Below are 19,284 nucleotides of genomic sequence, written 5' to 3'. Positions count from 1 at the left end.
GACGCACACAGCTTTAGGCTGGCAGAAGCGCAGTGAGAGTGTGAGTTGCTATCTGACTGACTGATCGTTTTTAATAATGCTCAAACCCATCCATCCCCCCCCTCCCATATTTAACCAGGGAGATGTTAAACTAGACCCGTGTTGATCTGTTTTTCTATTAACCTGAAATAAAGACGATGGTCATTATTTGTAGCAACAAGCAGGAGGCTTTCTTCTTTTACTACCTAAATAAACTCAGATACCAGATACCAAGCCTGGGTCATTCATGCTCCCCTGTGCAGGAGGGAGAACCAAACAGAGGATGCACTATTTCCTCTACCAAATACTTACTGTCTCACCATCTATAATATTCATAAACACACACTTTTTGACGTGTATCTAGAATAAGTGGCACTACAAACAATCTGCCTCATGTCAATCTGCATTGTGTACTCCCGTATGCTTTACTACCGCTGACGTTGTTAGGTGCTGGGTTTAAAACTAGGACAGGTAATGTTACCTCTACTTGACTCACCATTGGGATTTGGGTTCCCTGCCTTACAAGCAAGCCTCCCGTGGTGTCAAAAGGTGATCGATCAGCAATCCATGAGTTAACGCATGCTCCACCTCCCCACCTCTGGCAACCCATCTGTGCAGGGTAAACCCAGAGGCATGTGTGGTCAAACAATTTGTTATTTAGGGCTGCTGAACTTCATCTAAGTAAAGGCATTCATACTGTGTATGGACCACCACACCAGAGTGAAGACTCCATGGTTAGGTTTGTCTCCCTCCCCAGAGATCTCACTTGGCTTTACTGGTTTTAAAGCATGTGAAGTATTTGCACAGATTTTAGGTCCATCTGCCTCCTCAAAAGAATGAGAAAAGCTCGCCTTATTCTTTATGGAAAAAAAAATGACCTTTATCCATTTCTGTGAGCCGTGCATTAACATGCCCTACTCTCGTCCAGATTCAGCCACCTGTCTCCTGCATCTTTTTGACATGGTTAAACATATGAAAATCTCCTCTAGCCCTGTGGATGTTTGGCCCTTGTTTTTTTTAAAACCAGCAGTGGTTCAAATCCTCCATCTTATTATTGATAGCTCTCTATCCTCTGGTTCAGTGTATAAGCATTTTAAGCACGCATGTTTTCATCTATTTTTAAAGACACCAAAACCTCAACCAACAGCTTCACAACAATTTTAGACCCAATTGTCTAAATTTTACTTGTCTTTTTTTAGGTACAAGAAAAAGATGTTTCAAAGCAGCTTCTGGAAGTCCTATGTTAAAACAAAAATTCAATCAGGCACTGTGCATTTAAAACTATATCGTAAAGGCTACATTTGACATTGTTGACCACTAACTATGGACTCCAGCAGTAGATCAGTGTCAGCGCTTCAACCCTTTAATACATAATTTTGTTCACAACATATCCTCATTCCAGAACAACACATCAAGTCGATTTCTACTGACACCCAAAACGACATGTGAGCGGTTAGGCGCCCTCTATAGGACCAACACGACCTCACACCTGGACAACAGAGCAGGTAATTTGTCCAGAAGAGTCTATGTATCTACAGTCTTACAGACTACACAACACATTCTCTTTACTTATAGGTTTATAGCTGCCGGAGCGCACAGAGTGAACAAAAATGAAATGTTCCTAGTTCTCTTGATGCGGTTGTAATTCATTAAAAAAAAAAAAAAGTAAGTGTTTAAAGCGTATGTCATGCAAGAGAAACAATAAAATAAATTGAAGGGTCAAAGTTGTTGCATATTGATATTTAAGGTGTATCGAATGCTTCGCAAAACTTAAAGCCTCGTTTTGATCCGCTCCCGTTTGCCCTTTTAAAGTTACTGCATTGCTCATTAATACCACAGACTGCATATAAAAATGGACTGAAAAATGAGACCAATGCAGTAATTACCATATTTGGATGAGCTGGGGGAGGATCTGACTCGATCTGACTAAGAACCCAAGGACACTTGATTTTGATATAGTCTGTGGTTTTAATCCAAATGATCACGGCCAATTTAATGAATTTTTGCATGACAGCGTTGGGTTGATGACCCAAAACCTTAAAGAGATGGATGTGAACAGAAAAGACATTATTATTACAAGTCCCATAGTTGACAGATGATGTCCTTTTTAAATAATAAGGTATATAAGTTTTGATCCAGATTTAGTTATTAAAGTTGTGGTTTTGCATCACTTTTCATCCAGTAAATCCTGCCGAGCTAAAAAAAAAAAAAAAAAAATCTTAAAATTGACCCAGTCATTATTCATTAATCTCACGAAATTTGTTTAAATTAGATGTACTGAGACAGGTCATGACACTTCTGACTTCATTGGTGCCTTCGCGAGAACCTGGTGAGATTATTGTGATAAACTCTTCATTTAAATTCAGTGTGTCAGTTTTCAATAAATCACCTCCAGCTTGTTCAAAACTCTGCTGCCAGACTTCTTGCGAAGACCAAACACTCTGCTTGCTTCGGTAGAGATTCAGCCTCATTACACAGCGTCTGGGTTCTTGTTTGAATTTGTTTTTATATTTCAAATACCTTGAAGGTATATGATGCATTCATGGAGAAAAAACATTAAACTTTTAAAAGTTTACTTTTCACTGTGTATTTAACCATCTCACTAACATCTTCCTACTGTCCGCCCAAATACGTTCTTCTCAATTTTTTTCATTCTCTTAATTTTTCATACCAATCTGGGATTTTTTGCTTATTTTTTAAGCAGTATGTAAACTCTCATTTTGGAAAATGCCATACAAATATTGGTTTATTATAATAGAGCGCAAGTCCACTACTGTGTAGGAGTTTATCTAAGGTTAGGTGGATGCTAAACAACACATTTTAACCACATCCTTTCTGTTGGAAATGTAAGAATCTTGCATAATATGTTAGAGGACGAGGGGAATTGAACACAGAAATGCTCACATGTTAGTTGTGTAAAGCTCCTTTGTACATAAAGGGCACCTGTCCCACAGCGGGTCAAGGTTGAGGTTAACTCAACATACTGATGAAAAACAAGGACAAAGTATCATTTAGTGTTTTTGAAAGCTGTCATAGGGCTGAGCACGAATGCTGCAACTTAAATATTATTTTAAATATAGGTAGATAAATGGTCATTTTCTGTACCAGTTTCTCAGTCCTTACATACATGGAGGTCAGGTGAAACTAAACCAGAGTGCAGATGAAACAAAACTTAAACTGCAATCGCAGGTCCACTGATGTAGTTCACTGACTTGAGTGTATGCCATGACACAAACTTGAGGACAACTCCTGAGGCAAAGGAGGCTGATGTTGAACACAACATAATACAAGGTTTTAGTGATGGCCATTATCGTTCTTCTTTTTTATTTCATTCTAACAAATGCTGATTTACCGCTTATCTCATGTACAAATGCTGTTTGGGTGCTGAAAAGAGCCACAGCATTAGCTGTATCAATATGCAGCCTTTCCGGGAAAGAGATACATTTATCCAAGAAGCAGATTCAGGGCTAAACAGTACATCCACAAGTCGGAGGCGTGCTTCATTCACTGGAATGTTTGTTCTAGATAGTCTTATATTGCTGTTTAGAAGATTAGCAGCTGATGTTCCTTAAAAGTGAATCTGTACACAGGCAACAAATGAGTCTGTTTTGACTAAACACTTCCGATATTAGACAAGGTCGGGACAGTCATCATCCCCAGGCGGCATCACACGAAAAGGACATTCCACTAATTTGGACCTGAGTTTAGAAAAGTGAGCGAGGACAATGAGGGGGAGGAAGGAGTGAGGAGTGCAAGAGGAATGAGGGAGGAGAGGAGAGGTGTAACAGGTTTCCAGGAAGGAACAGGCAGGATGTCAGGAGAGCAAGAGTGATGGGACCGAGTGGAACCAAGAAGAATCTGAAGGGAGTGAAGGATGATATGAGGACAATGAGGAAGAGAGGAAGGAGTTCAGCACAATGAGAAGCTCAGTGAGCTCGGGACTGGCAGGATTGAGGTGAGAGCTTGCCAACAAAAGTAAACTTCTACATTAAAAAGTATGGTTTCAACTGCTTACCACGACTGAAGGGCCCTTGAGCAAGACCTTGATCCCTACGCTGCTGAGCGGCCAGCAACAGATCAGACTGTGGTTGCACTTGACCACATCCAGGTGTGAAAGTGTGAAAGTGATCTGCTGCAAAAGAAACAACTGGTCTTAGTGAAACTTCCTCAGAAATAGCCATTAAAACCTGCGTTAGTTGATCTTTGGTCACTCCCTAAAGGACATTTACGTAAGTGTTTCAAGAGCAATCTATTAGACCAACATGTTCTCACACCTAAACAACAAAATACTGTTAAAGAGTTCCAGACCTTCGTCATCATATAACATTAAACATGTGGTTACCGTAGTGAAATGGTTGCAGTTAGATTTGGTTAAGGCACCAAAACCTTCGCCGTTTCGGAAAAGGTCATGTTTTGAGTTGAAATAACTAAGTTTATTACCTAACGTCCTTCACATATGTCACATAAGTTAGGAGATGTCAATGTTAACTTTTGGCCACGAAGGGAACCCGAACAGCAGCATCCTGAGTGAAAGTCCTGTGTTGGGTCCGTCCCACCATCCCCGTTTCTTTCAATGTTCCGGTCATAGTTATTACAAACAAAGGTCGCCGTAATCGTAGATGTTATTTTAACGCTCGTCAACAATCAACTAGCGTTGTCGTTTTTGGCATGAGGACGAGCTGCAACACTCGCATTATAAAGCTGATATGGAGGGCAAACATTTCTCTTTTATTGGGAGTCGTGTTCCTGACTTCTGACAAATGTAAGCCCAATATCCATGATCCGATTATCTGGTTGATTAGGAAGACAGCGGACTCATTACCCAGATAAATGGAGAAGCTGCTCTGTGTTCACTAGCTAGTTCCTTATCTTGTCAACTATTTGATGCTTGGCAAATAGCTTCGGATAAAAAAAAGAAGCATAGTGAGAGCAATCAATACAGTAAAGTTGAGGGTTGTAAAAGAGCTACAGGTTATTAAACCAGGAAGGGGATTCCTTCTTCCATGTGAAACTTACTATCACCTCTGTAGAGATCTCTTCTTCTGTTTACCTTTCAAAACTGTGTATTAGAGAAGGACCTGTCTGGAAATAGTGTTTACCTGCTGTTTGAATCAGCGTGTGTGAAGGAACACAAACGTCCCGCAGAGGGAGGAGTGATAAGATAACAATGAAGTCTCAATAGGAATGTGGCAACATTTAATTGTGGATTGTAGAAGAGTGGACTTTGCTTTTTATGTGTCTTTGTGTGTATTATTTCCTTGTGTTGTTGTGGACTCACTGACCCTTGCTGCTTCTTAAACCCACTCATTTGCTCTGTTTTGAAACCTGACATTTCCACTGCCTGTCCCAGCAGCCACCTCTCCCTCTGTGTCCATCTGTTTCCCTGTCTGTCTGCAAGTCGCCCAGAATACAGAGGGAGACAGTCACAGAGGCCTTCAAAGACATCCGAGTAATTTCACCTCCAGAAAACCCACCAGTGTTGTGATCCTCTCTCCTCCGACTGTATTTTCTCTCTCATTCTTTCTCTCTCTGTGGCGCTCTCCTATGTCTCCATCTGTCTCTTCATCTCCTCTGACTTTGTATTTCTGCTGTCTTTCATGGCGTCTCTCTTTCCCTCCATATTTTTGTCTCACTCCCTTTGCTCCCCTTTCCTCGCTCGCCCTCTCTCTTCTGTACCTCAGGTACACCTGGCTGGCTGCTGAGGGCTGACACTTTAAAGACATTGGCTTCAGCTTCTGCTGCTTGTGGAATATCAATATCGGCTGCACGCACACGCACACACATTCGCAACCCTCCCTCCCACACGTATGTAGCGACATATAGCCCACATGAAGACACACACAAATCCACAAAGAGCCCTCCACCCACTTAAACACACCATGCAGCCGACTCTGTCAGAGCAGACATGGAGAGAGCTTGTGTTTGTCATGTTGCACGGTGGCAACGACTGAGTGACCGCCACACCAACAAGAGAGGAACCTTGGGAGAGCCACGGTGGAGGGCACAATGAGTAAACACGAAGCGTTTGCCCCTCCACCTTCCATCTTTTGTTGTTGTTGTTGTTGTTGTTGTTGTTGTTGTTGTTGCTACAATGCACTTTCTTCCCAAATAACATGTCCTGCATGTGTTGGTTACATCAGAAGAATTTTAAGCAGCTAACTGCTGCTCCAGTATGTGTGTATGTACAAAGACACTCACTTTCACCCCCCCCCCCTCCCTCCTCTCTCTCTTTGTCTCTGTAGGCTCAAAACCTCCCTCTCGTTCTCCGTTGATTTATGTGTGGACGTCTCTCCATCAAAGCTAGATTACTGCTGTCAGTGTTGCTCGGCGTGGATCTCCTTGCACAGGGAGTTATACCCCACGGCAGATTGACTCAAGAGGTTATCGCGTGATTCTCACTGTCGGCTTCAATTGTTTTGGCAATCTGTGTCGGAGTGAATGGGCATTTTAAATTTCACGCCGTAAATGCATGCTCGCGACTGTAAAAACCTGTTACAAGATATCTCAGAGGATTAATAGCCTCATTTCTTTCTTTGTATTTATAGAAAATTGTCTGTCCCGCTGGTCTATAAACAGCAAAAATAACAATACAAATGATTATATGGAAATCACTTGTAGCGTGCACTGTATGCAGCTGTTATGTTGACTTACTGACTGTTATTTTACCCTCTTAGAAGTCACAGGGGGCAAAGTCAGCTTTTTACCACTGAAATTAGCATAATGTTGGCCTGACACCTAGTGGATGCAATCATGGTGTAATAAGTCTGAAAGAGGTATCAGCCATCAGTCCACTGAAGCTCTTGAAACAACGATCCTATTCAGCTACAACATGAATATCAGAGTTTACATTTCACAGTGGCTGTCGTCCACTCTGCGCCTACAAACAAGTCATTAGCTGAATTTAAGTGTGCAAACTGGAAATAAATTATAATTTTCCCTGAGATGGTGGGAGATTTGGGAACACGTTGTCGGTGGGAGGTTTGAGGGTTCGACTTCATGAACATTTTTTAAATAAAAATATTTAATTATCACCTTATTTCTGACCATTATGGTCTGACCATAATATTATTATTATTATTATAAATGTAATAAGTTACATTGGAAAACTAATCAAAATACTTACGTTACTTTTTATAGTTTTAAGACATGACCAGTAGTTACCCTACTATCTGTAACCTATTACATTTCAAAAGTAACCTTTCCAACACTGATTATTCATGCATCTACGAGATGAAGTTTGTAAGATGAGAGACAAAAATAGACTGTATCTGAACCCGTAGCCTAACCGGACAACGGTAACCTCGTTACGAAGGCTTCGTATTAGGTAGTGTATCATTTGGGTGTATGAGCAGAGCATTCACAGGGTCAGCATAGCACCCTGTGACTTAGTGACGCGTTCGGTAGGTAAAGGGAAAGTAGTAATATTGAGTCAGTCACTATTATGGTTTTATTATTATGGCACTTTGTGTGTATTACGTCACCCATAAGAGCCAACACATTTGCACGTTGCACAATATTTCTTTTGTTTAACATGTGTATACTCTATTGTTGCAAACTTTCCCAACATGCATCACCTGCCAAAATATCTGCTGGCTGTGTTTGGTTATTTTACAAAAAAAACAAAAACAACAACTAAACTTTCAAACACACAATAAAGTGTCAGGCTACTTACTTTTGTGTACAACAGGTGCACAGTGGGTCTTTGGAGCCACACCTGCCGCTTCCTCTGCCGCCAATTAGCAGTTTGAAAGAAGGCTGTTGGCCCCGCCCATCCCCTACATCACCAAGATGGCGACCGTCGAGGCTGAAAGGTGTCCTTTAACCAGGTGTGAACAATCTTATGCTCTCTATATAGCAAGTACAAATGTTCGCAAACTGTTGCACGTCTTCTTCTGTCAATGTCTGACAGAGTAGCTGTTTAAAACATGGATCACAGTCCCAGTTATTATTACATTGAAGTGAACATTTGTATGATTATGAAGTTCTTAACATGGCCACCAGGTGTCGCCTCATCAGGCAGAACTGTATAAAAGCCTATAAAAAAAGAGCCAAATGGCAATTTATGGTTCATAATTAAGTGTTATTGAAGCTTTCAGCATTGTACATCTCTCACACTCCGGGCAATATAACAGCCATGAATCATGTCACTTAAAAGAGAGTGGCACAAATCACAGCTTGCCAACTGAGCTAGTTTTCTTTGACTCTGCAGCGTGAGCAGAGCTTGTTTGGACCGTACATGTCAGCGTGCTCAGTGCAGAATCGGTGTCCCAGCACCAGGGCGAGCTACCTAAACAGACATGACAGTGTGACAATCCCGCGTACTTCAGACCAAACCTGAAATTCATAACAGAGCAATAAGAGTGATTTTGGGTCAGGCTGAACAGACAGCTGCTTTTGTGTGGTTTTTGTGCTTGAAAGTGCTGGTGAGCACTGTAATCTCAAAAGAACATGATTTTTCTACAGGATACCTTCTGGTTGTTTATTTTTTTTTTTTATTGCAAAGACTAGCACTCCTGCAAAGGACCTCATTCACATTGATTTAATAAAAAAGGCGTTAACTGAGCAAACAGACGTGAAAGAGAATCATTTTGTGGGCTTGTATAAGGATGAGTGCTCCCCTTTTCCCTCATTTATAGCCAATGGTCTGTGTTTTCTTTAGCTCATGAAGCACAGGAACCTTTTACATAATTTCAATGCTCCTCACATTTTAGGGTCAAGAATGATAAAGTAAAATAAATAGGGGATTTCTTATGCAAAGCAAAATATTACATTCCTGCACTGAATAGAGTACTGTCAAATGAAGTCAAGTGGAGAACAGAAAACAGGCTGAACTCACCGTCCATGTTCAAATAGGCTTTTATTTCACCAAGGAGAGCTGTCTGCCCTTCACACTCTCTCTCTCTCTCTCTCTCTCACACACACACACACACACACACACACACACACACACACACACACACACACACACACACACACACACACACACACACACACACACACACACACACACGGCCGTGCACACTCACACCACCTCAAACACAATCAGTGAGATCTAAATCCCCTGGGTATGGGCTCTATTAGACCATGTGTTTATGAGAAGATAATCATTTGGTGATATGAAGACACAGCGGCAGGCGGTGGGTGGCGACAATTACGCTGCTGCATGGAAATGCTCTGCTGCAAAGTGTGTGCAGGAGAGCCTTAACTTTTAATATAACTTGTTGCCTACAGGCAGACATTAATGAATCCTTTTTGTCAAGGTGAAGGAACAGAGATAGTTGACAATGCGCTTAACTTTAAAGGATGCAATCACCGCGCTGAATATGAGAGTGTGTGTGTGTGTGTGTGTGCGTGTGTGTGTGTGTGTGTGTGTGTGTGTGGAGGTGGGAGAGAGGGGGGGTAATAAAATGACACTGCAGACTTCTGGGCAAACAAGTTAAGCCTCTGCCCTTGATTATACAGATCGATGAGACAATTTTAATGTCAGCGCCACGCAAAAATGGGCAGATATTCATGGCTGACATTTTGTTGTATGACTTTGTCCTGCAGGTATGAATTTACATCACAATATAGCTGATATCTTTAATTGTGTACTTTGGAATAAAGCCCTGGCCGCACACAAAAAGACAGATAGAGGAGGATGTAATTAGAAGGTAGAACTATTTTCCATATAATTCGATTTTCCATATAATAACTTTTATTGGCCTAACCACTAGATGGTGCTATTTAATTGTGACTGCTTGCAATGTGAAAGGTTGTGGTGTCACACGTGGAATTATTGTGTACTTAGTTTTTAATATCACACTTGTGATTTCAGTCTACCTTCAGGTTCTTTTTTTGCACCTGATGCATGTTATTCATTGATGTCAGAGCTGTCTCTCCTTGTGTTCTATTGCAGTGCAGCGCACAAACAACAAAATGACAAACTGTTCACATAGATGACCAGTAAGCACAACTGCTTTACAGTCTAAGATGGTGACTTTTGTTGTGCTTACTTACTTACACTTAAGATAGATTTGTGCCTCTTTTCTTTATTTCTTTTTGCCTGAGCACAATAAAAACCTACCAGATCTGTATCCGTGGCGACTGAAAACGCATTTTTATTTTAGTTGTTTTATATGTGCCCACATTTAAGAAACAACCCAGGAAGCTTTGGTTCTTCTCCAGCTTTAACAATCCTATTGCCACCTTGTGGGCAGCTCTCCACCAAAGCTGGTACCGCAGGGAATATATGCTTTTTCTGTGTCAGGGAGCATGAAACAAAGGAGATGGAAATGAGCTTAATCTATACAAAGATAGGCAGTGCAAGCATCTGTTGTTGATGTACAGTTAAATTAGGCTCTTCCTTTATGCTTAAAGGATGAATACCATCTGTAAAAGTGAACCAAACAGTGCAACCAGCAGCGCGTCACATGGCCTCTCTCATTTTTCTTCATTAAGACTCTTGCTGATGTGAAATCTAAATCTAAATCTGAAATATTATCACTGAACTTGTTGTGACTTGCTTGTAATGTTAATATTATTTGTGGCCCGGACCATTTTACATGTGGCTGTTCCTATTCCTTGACTGCCGACCTCCTCATATCTCTGTTTGTGTGGCTTCTGAAGAAACATAATCCTGTTTTTATATCTGTGTTCCACCAGCCAGCCCGCAGTGTGAGCAGCCAACAAAATGAGTGGTATCAAGTATCAGTGCTGTTTTTACGGCTACAATCATGTGCTAGACAGCGATAGAGATGATGGAGAGCACAGGAATGCAAGAAAAGAGAAGTCTTGTGTGGGTTGCAAGAAAGGGAGGAAGAATATGATATCAGAGGAAAAGGGAAAGAAAGAAAAACACAGCAGGAGAGATAGAGATTAAGTGATGGAGTCAGACCAATACTGAGAAAGCTTTCCGACACGTCACATGTGAGTGTGCAGCAGTGTTGCCAAAGAGAGGCTCTATTTTTAGGGGTGGAATGTACACATGGGCCTCGTGGGGCGAGACCATAACAACAAACAGAGCGCTAAGCTCTCCTACAAAGAGAGAGGTACAGTCACACGACACCAACACCAGAGCAAAGAGGAAGAAAGAACACGAAAATGTCAAGGCGTCACAATTTCTGCTGTTAACTTGCTTTTGGATACAGCAGGAGCCCCAGACTTTCAGCAAATAAATAGTAAAGGAACAGGTAAGAGCTGCATTTCCATGAAGCCTCCTGCTGCAAGGAGCATTGAATTTGTCTGATGTTAGCAATTTCTAAATTAATTTAATGCGAGTATTAATCCATAATGAGCTGTGCCTTGTTTTATACTTAGCTTGCATAATGTGTACAATCATCTGTTAAGTAGGCGTTTTTTATTACGTTGCTTTAAATGTACAGTCATACATTTTTTGCACTCAAATCTAATGCATTAAATGGAGGGAGAAAAGGATGCAGCCACGTCCATTGAATTTAAAAGCCAATAATATATACATTGAAGCTGCACATAAATTATATTTTGGAGCAGCTCATAAAACATTGATTCACAACAAAATAACAAAACCATCACTGGTCCCCCAACGATGGCACACCAGCAATACAAATATTTACAGAAATCTGTAAATCTGCAGACTGTTAGTCTTCAAAATGATCAGACAGGCTTACTGGAGGCCCCATTCATGAAATATCAGCGTACTGCGGTGCTGAATGTGACCCATTTGTTAAAGGCAATGACCTAAATCTATATAAAAACAAAGTTAATGTTACAGTTATGAGTTGAACAGTTTGTAAATCTATTAATTAGACATTTGCACTGTGATTGTAGGAGAGGTTTACCGTTAATATTTAGAGGATAAATTTCAGACACGCCACAGGACTGTGTTGAGTGTATGGTAATATGTTTGAATTTCGACTTGCGTAGCTTATGCCCCTTGATAGTTTACTGTATTGGTAATTATTAATTCTAAAATGACAATGGCCTTGTATTAACATCAAAGTCAATTTGCTAAAAAAGAGTTTCTCTTTCTTTACTATTTTTATTCACTCGTGTAAGAACGTCTAAAATCAAATCCAGTTTTGGTAAACTGGATTCCTCATTAAAATAGAGCTACTATTTTCTCGGCTGATAGGTGATTTCACAGCAAGCCCAGAAATCATATCATTAAATGGTTTTAAATTAAAAAAAATGTGTAAAATATGCAACCATTTATATAAATTGAGAATACATTAAAACAAAGCCTGAAAATCGAATGATTTGACTGTAACCACTTGGTCTCCTCTCAGCATGGATCGACCAGCAGTTGAGGTCGTCCACTACAAAGACAAAGAGCACTCGTCCCACCTGCTCCTGCAGCTCAACAGACTGAGACACGAGAACGTCCTGACCGATGTGATGCTGTGTTCAGGTAACACAGAGATCCCCTGCCACCGCAACGTCCTGGTCTCCAGCAGCCCATACTTCAGAGCCATGTTCTGCAACAACTTCATGGAGAAACAGCAGACTAAGATCAGCTTAAAGGGCGTCACGTCAGCCATCCTGAGCAGCATCATTGACTATGTTTACACCGGACTCATTAGTATGAGCATGGATGTTGTGCTCCCACTCATGCAGGCGGCATCCATGTTCCAATTTGACCGCCTTTTTGATGCCTGCTCGAGTTTCCTTCAGGGGCAGCTGAGGCCAGATAACTGTTTGAGCATGATACGACTTTCTGACATCATGAACTGTAACAGTTTAAGAGACAAAGCTAAAGAGATGGCCATGAGGAGCTTCTCCGATGTGTCAGCGTCTGAGGATCTGTGTGAGCTCTCTTTACCGGAGCTCATGGGATACCTGGAGGATGATAGTCTTTGTGCAGAGGAGGAGCAGGTTTTTGAGACACTTGTTGCTTGGATTCATCATGATCCTTTATCCAGGCGTGGTGCCATCAGTGACCTTTTCAAGAAAGTTCGCCTTCGACATATCCACCCCACCTACCTCTTCCAGTTCATAGCCAACGACCCCCTGATCCAGTCCTCCAACCTCTGCACCGAGCTCATTGAATCTGTCAGACGCCTCATGTTTTCTGCCAGCTCTAAATGCATCACAGATACTGTCGTAGACTTCAAACCTCTCTGGGTTGCACCAAGGCGCTACACCTGTCGTGACATGCTGGTGGTAGTAGGAGGGAGGAAGGACAATGAGCAGACCTCGAGGGAGGCCCTAGTCTTTGATGAGAAGAACCAGAAATGGCAGTTGCTAGCCAAGCTGCCCGTTAGACTTTACAAAGCCTCCTATGTCGCCCTTCACAGCATCCTCTATGTTATCGGAGGCCTGACCACAACAACAAAGTACGACGACGTCAGTGCGACCGTCTACACTCTCTCCCTCAAGACCAACCAGTGGAGGACGACAGAGCCCATGCTGGAGCCGCGCTTCGCCCATCAGAGTGTCTCCTACCTCCACTTCATCTTCGTCCTGGGAGGCCTCGGACCTGATAGACGACTGACAGACAGTGTGGAGAGGTGAGAAGGTCCACCCTGAATCCAGAAATGCTCTTGGTAATGACAGCGTGCCACAGACAAAATTAAACACATCTCTCAATGTTGTTATCAGGTACAACAGTATGTTCAACCAGTGGGAGTCGATGGCGCCCATGCCTGAGGCTGTGCTGCACCCTGCAGTGGCTGCTACTAACCAGAGGATCTATATGATTGGAGGAGAGGACACCATGCAGAACGCTGTCAGAATAATACAGGTAAAACACAGTGTTATCCCTGTATTACACAGATCATGTATATTTATCTGTTTATTCTAACCCATTTATCCATTGACTCCGTTCATTTCCCTTCACTTATGCACCTCTGCTGTAGGTGTATCACATTGCCAGGAACATGTGGTCTAAGATGGAGAACAGAACAGTGAAGAATGTGTCTGCCCCTGCTGTCGTTATGGATGAAAAAATCTACGTCATTGGAGGTAGGCGGCAGCACTTTTAAGGGCGAACAATGCAATGTCCAAGCAACATTGATAACTGCATTATTGTACTGGGGATTAAGTGATTTAAAGGTAGCACATATTTTTTTAGACTATGATAAATTATTTTTTTAAGTCAATTTAGAAAAGAAAAGGAGAGATTAATATAGAGCAAAGATTCCCAAATTGTGGCACGTGTACCACTGGTGGTACAAAAGAGCCTTGCTGTAGGGCCTTACAATTGAACCTCAACTGGCACAGATCCAAAGAAAATTTAATTTATTTTATTTTATTACAGACAATTGTTGTTACATGACAGTGATGTTAATATTAGTTGTTAATCATTTATATATAAATATGACATATAATAAATACTTTAGAAATAAAGTTTGCCTATTCTGAGCAATGTCAGATGACATTATGTCACATAACGCTAGCCTGACGCAGTCGGATATGAACTTTTGAAATGGCTACAAGGTCCTAAAAAACATTAAGCGACTGTGTTGGACCTCACAGGTCAGAAGAACATTTGAAAGCTCAAGAGGAGTCGGAGTCTGCAGTTAAACCACCAAGTGGTGTCTTTTTTAACAAGAGATGCAAATATAGTGTTTGAATTTTTAAACAGTAGCCTTATTTTATTGGTTTTTTTGTGCCATTTTGGTGCTATTGCATGGTTAAATCAGTGAAGTTTATTTGCTGGTATCTGGGAGGTGGTCCTCGTGAAATTTGGTTTTAATACATAGAGGTAAGTAGTCTTAAAAGCTCGGCATTATTTTTGCCTAAATTCATCAGTATCGATTTATTTCAGGATGAATCACATTATAGCTCTACATCAGCACATTGTGCTGGAGCCCCACATGCTGCCTCTCTCATATTAATGTTCTCTGTGTCACAGGATACACCCGGAGGATGATTGCATACGACATTAAAGCCAACCGGTTCATCAAGTGTGCCAACCTGAAGGAAAGGAGGATGCACCATTCGGCCACCGTCCTCAACGGCAAACTCTATGTCACCGGCGGACGTTACATCAGTGGCCATGACGTCATCGAGGACTTGGACACTTTTGAGTGCTTTGACCCAAAGACAGATGCATGGACATCTAAAGGGAGTCTGCCATATAAACTGTTTGACCACGGTTCCCTGACTATGACATGTGTCTCACAGACGTGGGCAAAATCCTGAGGCAGAGAGAGCAGGATTTAATGCTGTGATTTATTTTTAATTCAGTCTTTTATCAATTAAAGGTCTGATTCAAATTTTTATGATATTAATTTGAGATTAGTTTATTTCAGTGGACTGTCAATAGTAAATAGCCCAAAGTTTGATTTGGTTTTCTACTTTCTTAAGTGATTTAAAAAGTACTTGATTCATAAAGTCAACATACCATGTGTGTACATAACCGAAAGTGTATTTTTTTGCGTATTCCATGGCTTTCACATGTTTTTATTCAACACCCAAACCTATGAAACCAACCTGCACTGTTTCTTAGCCTGTTCTTAACCCGTCTGACTTCACAAAGGGTGAAAGTGCTATTTTCAGCCTGCTCTAAATCACAAGATTTCACTTGTCATGTTTAAATCCCGGGGGCTGTGTACTATTTGGTCAAAGTCGAATATGTGTTCAGCTCTCAGGTCTGAGCCTACTGAAGTGTCTAGTTAACTTCAGGATCAATGTCTGTCGCTTCAATGGAAAATGATTATGAAATTATTGTGATAAGATATGAGGTTTACGTCAAAATAAAAGCACGATAATTCAATATTTGGATTTAGGTTAAAATTAGACAATCACTGGCAATGGTTCTATTTTTGCCTGTTTTCCCACTGTTTTGGACCTTCTGTATTACCCAATTGTGATATAATGCTCAGCATATTTCTGTGTCATATTCAAGAATAACTTCCAAATAATTGTTTACGAATGTTTTTGTACTGCTGTTTCTGGTTTTAACAACTGTCTTTTTTTTTTTAACATCGATATTAAAATGAAATCCATACATGTGGCCTGTCTCCATGTCTCTGACTTTTGGTACAGTCATGTCGTCGCACTGCTTTGTCAGTAACAGCGAATGTAATCTGAGCAGCACGTGTCCTGCATGTCTCACTCCTGTCCACGCAGGACCTCAACATGTCCAGACAGGTTCCTGTACTCTGCACACAGAAGGACACAGAAGATATTAGAGAAATGGTATCATTTAACAAAGAACAGCATAAAATATTATCCAGTAGGAACATGTTCAAAATAATTTGCTCCAGCTGTGACAGGTGAAATTAAAAGCCCCCAAGAAGTCTCTGCTGGTTTTTAGTTGCAGAAATCACACAGGGATGGACAGGAAAATGTGAGACACCAAGAACATCAAATCCAATATTCAGATATTTTATTTTTCAAAAATAACATTTGATGTAAATATGAAAAGCTGCATGTTCAGATTTCTGTGAATAATTATACCAACTCCTTCAAAACAATCCCACAGAGTCAGAATCAGCACCAGCTGTAATTATTGTATAATTTCATTCATCAATGACTTCTACAGACAAATGTCAGCCTTTCATATGAGGTAAACATAACGTGACCATGGTGTTGCATGGGAAGACATTTCTTTGAAACCAGAAGTCACTGGGTCAGATGTTTCAGTCGTGTGATGCCAGCGAATAGAGTCCAGGGGACAGAGGGTGGAGCGGAAGAAAAAGATGGTGGGGGGTGGGCTGGAAAAACTACAGGTGATCTGATGTTATTTTGAGAAACGAACAAGAGGGCAAATGCTACACCACGTGAGGTATGTGGCTGTCAGTTGCCCTGAGAGAAGACCAGAGAGAGAGAGAGAGAGAGAGAGAGAGAGGGGGAAACTGATGAGTGGGATTTCACAACAGAAAATCTGAGCGAGTGATGAAACACATCCAGGAGGAGCAGCAACAGGTGTGTATTTCTGTAACTGTGTGTGTGTGTGTGTGTGTGTGTGTGTGTGTGTGTGTGTGTGTGTGTGTGTGTGTGTGTGTGTGTGTGTGTGTGTGTGTGTGTGTGTGTGTGTGTGTGTGTGTGTGTGTGAGTTTGTGATTGAGGTTTCTGGAGGGTAGAGCAGGACTGACCAGCTGTCACGTCTGGTTGCAACATCACAACAAAAACAGGGAGGATGGACAGAAGAGAGAGAGGAAGAGAGATCATTCACTGATAACCTTTCAAAACTTTTTATGATTTCAAGTCTCGTGTCCATGAGTCTCAAAAATATTGACATACATATGGGAGGGAAGTAAGTGAGTAAGAGTGCATTTCTGATGGACAAAAGGTTAAACATACAAACATATTACATACTGAACAATCTAAACAAGACTCAGAACCTTGAGCCATGCAAGGTTGTGCCAAAATCATTAATACATGTACTGTATATGCAAGATTTTTATATTTTAAAAGATAAGGAAAACATTGAGCTGCTGGTGGTGCAGAGTATAAAGTCACGGAATCACCAGAGTCGTCAGGACCGTGAAGGTCTGTGCACAATTTTTGGGCAATCCATCCAGTAGTTGTGGAGATATTTCAGGTTGATGGTGGTGGTATCAACACAGCCATCCACAGCCACCAGGAAGTCTAAAAGTTATGATTTCTTATCCCTTCTTGTCAGCGTAGCAGCAGTGTCAACTACCTTACCTTACTAATGATTGGTTTAACAGTAAACAGAGCAGATCTCTGATTCAACATTGTTAATTATTTGCTGAATAAACTAAACCCAAACTCTCTGGAGTCATAGGTCAGAGCTGCCTTCTCGGTCAGTCAGTCATCAACTGACCGGGCACTTGTTGGGACTTTCCGTGTCATCCTGCAGTTTAGTCTACTCTAGAAATAGACTTAATTAGACTGCAGGGACTCAAAAGATCACAAACACAACTGCATACCCCTGCAGTTCACACAGTAATAATTTTTTTTAAAGTATGGAAGTTCCACTTTTTACACACAAAGCTTACATACACTGCATGGTTACCCATATGGGGAACTGTTGACTAGTATTATTAGGACACTTCTGTGGTAACTGAAACTATATGTCCTGATCTTTTCATCCAACCGGACACTATCTGCCCAATGTGCTTTTAAATATTCTCATGTGATGTTGCATTGACAGATTTTCACAGGTAACAGAGCTCTTTGACCTTTTGCATATATTTTACACTGAAGCCTCATGAAGCCGCAGATACACATGTTTCAAAAGCTTCTGCAATGAAGCTGTAACAAGCAGTGCAGTAATGTGTGAGTGGATTCAATAATACAGATGAATCTGAGACTGAAATGAGGTTCTTGCTGAATGAGAGCTACTTTTCCTACTTGTTCATTCATCATTAGTGTTACAAAAAAAGCAACTAAATGCACAGAGGAAGAGTATTAACGCAACTTTCTAGCACTGCAGGGTAGTTTGTGACCATCATTGATGAGTCTGCTGCACAAAAGCCATATCTGCATGACTGGTCCTGCTTCACAGGACTGGATATGTCCCAACCCAAACACTTCGATGAGCTGAAAAGTTGTCTTGCTGCTTTCTTGGAAGACGGGCACACTTGTTGTGCGCCATGTGCCGCTGCTGACCTGTTTTGCATTGTATAGTGTGTCATGAATTATGACTACAGAGAAATTCCCCCCTCGTTCTTTCTCGCTGCCTCAGTGCCGACAGACGTCTAAACACTCATCCACATGGATACAGATACACATGCTGCCTTTTACTGAGATTGAACACAGAGAAAAAGTGTTTGTTGTGTGAGAGGATTTTTAGGAAGTAGCCCTTTACATGCATGACATCAATGATCAGTGTCCACTGCTTTAGGTGAGATACTAAAAGCACTTCCTTGATGATCACTTTTATTATTTTCACTAAATGATGATGACAAATCTTTCAGTCTGCCAGTAAAATAGAGATTCACTTTTTCAGTGAGCTTCCTGGTCCTTGCCTATGAAAGCAACAGGCTAAATGGCATGAGAAAGGCTATTAAAGCAATGAACAAACATATATAATCTTTAAATTTGCTTCCCAGAAGCCTCCCTGCTGAGTGTGTAAATATGTCATGTGTTGAATTAAGCTGATAGGATCTGATCCACTGGCCTGGACAGGATTTGTTACACTTTATCTCCAATGGCTCAGTCCAAAATCAACAAACACCCTCATCCAGTCTTCATGGATCAATTGGTGCTGTTTTGGGAAAGCTGAACGATGGTGGTAAACCCCCCTCCACACAGACACACAGTCACCCTGCAGACACACACATACACACACTCCTACACAATCCACAGTGCAACCTGATACTCTGGAGGAATCTAAAGGACAACTCAATCTATTTATAATAGCAGGAGTGACTAAGAATCAGGGGACTTTAT

The 19,284-nt window shown here is 41.2% G+C and overlaps 1 protein-coding gene across 1 annotated transcript; it reads left to right on the top strand.

Annotated features, from left to right (window-relative positions):
* Window positions 1–11,021: 11,021 nt before the first annotated feature.
* On the top strand, window positions 11,022–15,934 carry klhl38b (kelch-like family member 38b). The gene is made up of 5 exons (XM_069693148.1): window positions 11,022–11,189; window positions 12,264–13,484; window positions 13,576–13,717; window positions 13,833–13,938; window positions 14,831–15,934. The coding sequence occupies exons 2-5, from the start codon at window positions 12,265–12,267 to the stop codon at window positions 15,118–15,120; spliced, it is 1,758 nt and encodes a 585-aa protein (XP_069549249.1). The 5' UTR covers window positions 11,022–11,189; window position 12,264; the 3' UTR covers window positions 15,121–15,934.
* The last annotated feature ends 3,350 nt before the right edge of the window (window positions 15,935–19,284 follow it).

The sequence above is a fragment of the Brachyistius frenatus genome, unplaced genomic scaffold (assembly GCF_029030835.1).
Source record: "Brachyistius frenatus isolate BFR_SWC_R1_liver_20210118 unplaced genomic scaffold, ASM2903083v1 Contig_14, whole genome shotgun sequence".
NCBI lineage: Eukaryota > Metazoa > Chordata > Actinopteri > Embiotocidae > Brachyistius > Brachyistius frenatus.
This window is presented reverse-complemented; position numbering and strand designations above follow the sequence as displayed.

Bases quoted from the DNA above. Each gene is read 5' to 3' on its own strand.
- klhl38b (XM_069693148.1), top strand. From the start codon at position 12,265: ATGGATCGACCAGCAGTTGAGGTCGTCCACTACAAAGACAAAGAGCAC. The intron at 13,718-13,832 runs GTAAAACACAGT...CCTCTGCTGTAG, and splicing joins ACGCTGTCAGAATAATACAG to GTGTATCACATTGCCAGGAA. The intron at 13,939-14,830 runs GTAGGCGGCAGC...TCTGTGTCACAG, and splicing joins AAAAATCTACGTCATTGGAG to GATACACCCGGAGGATGATT.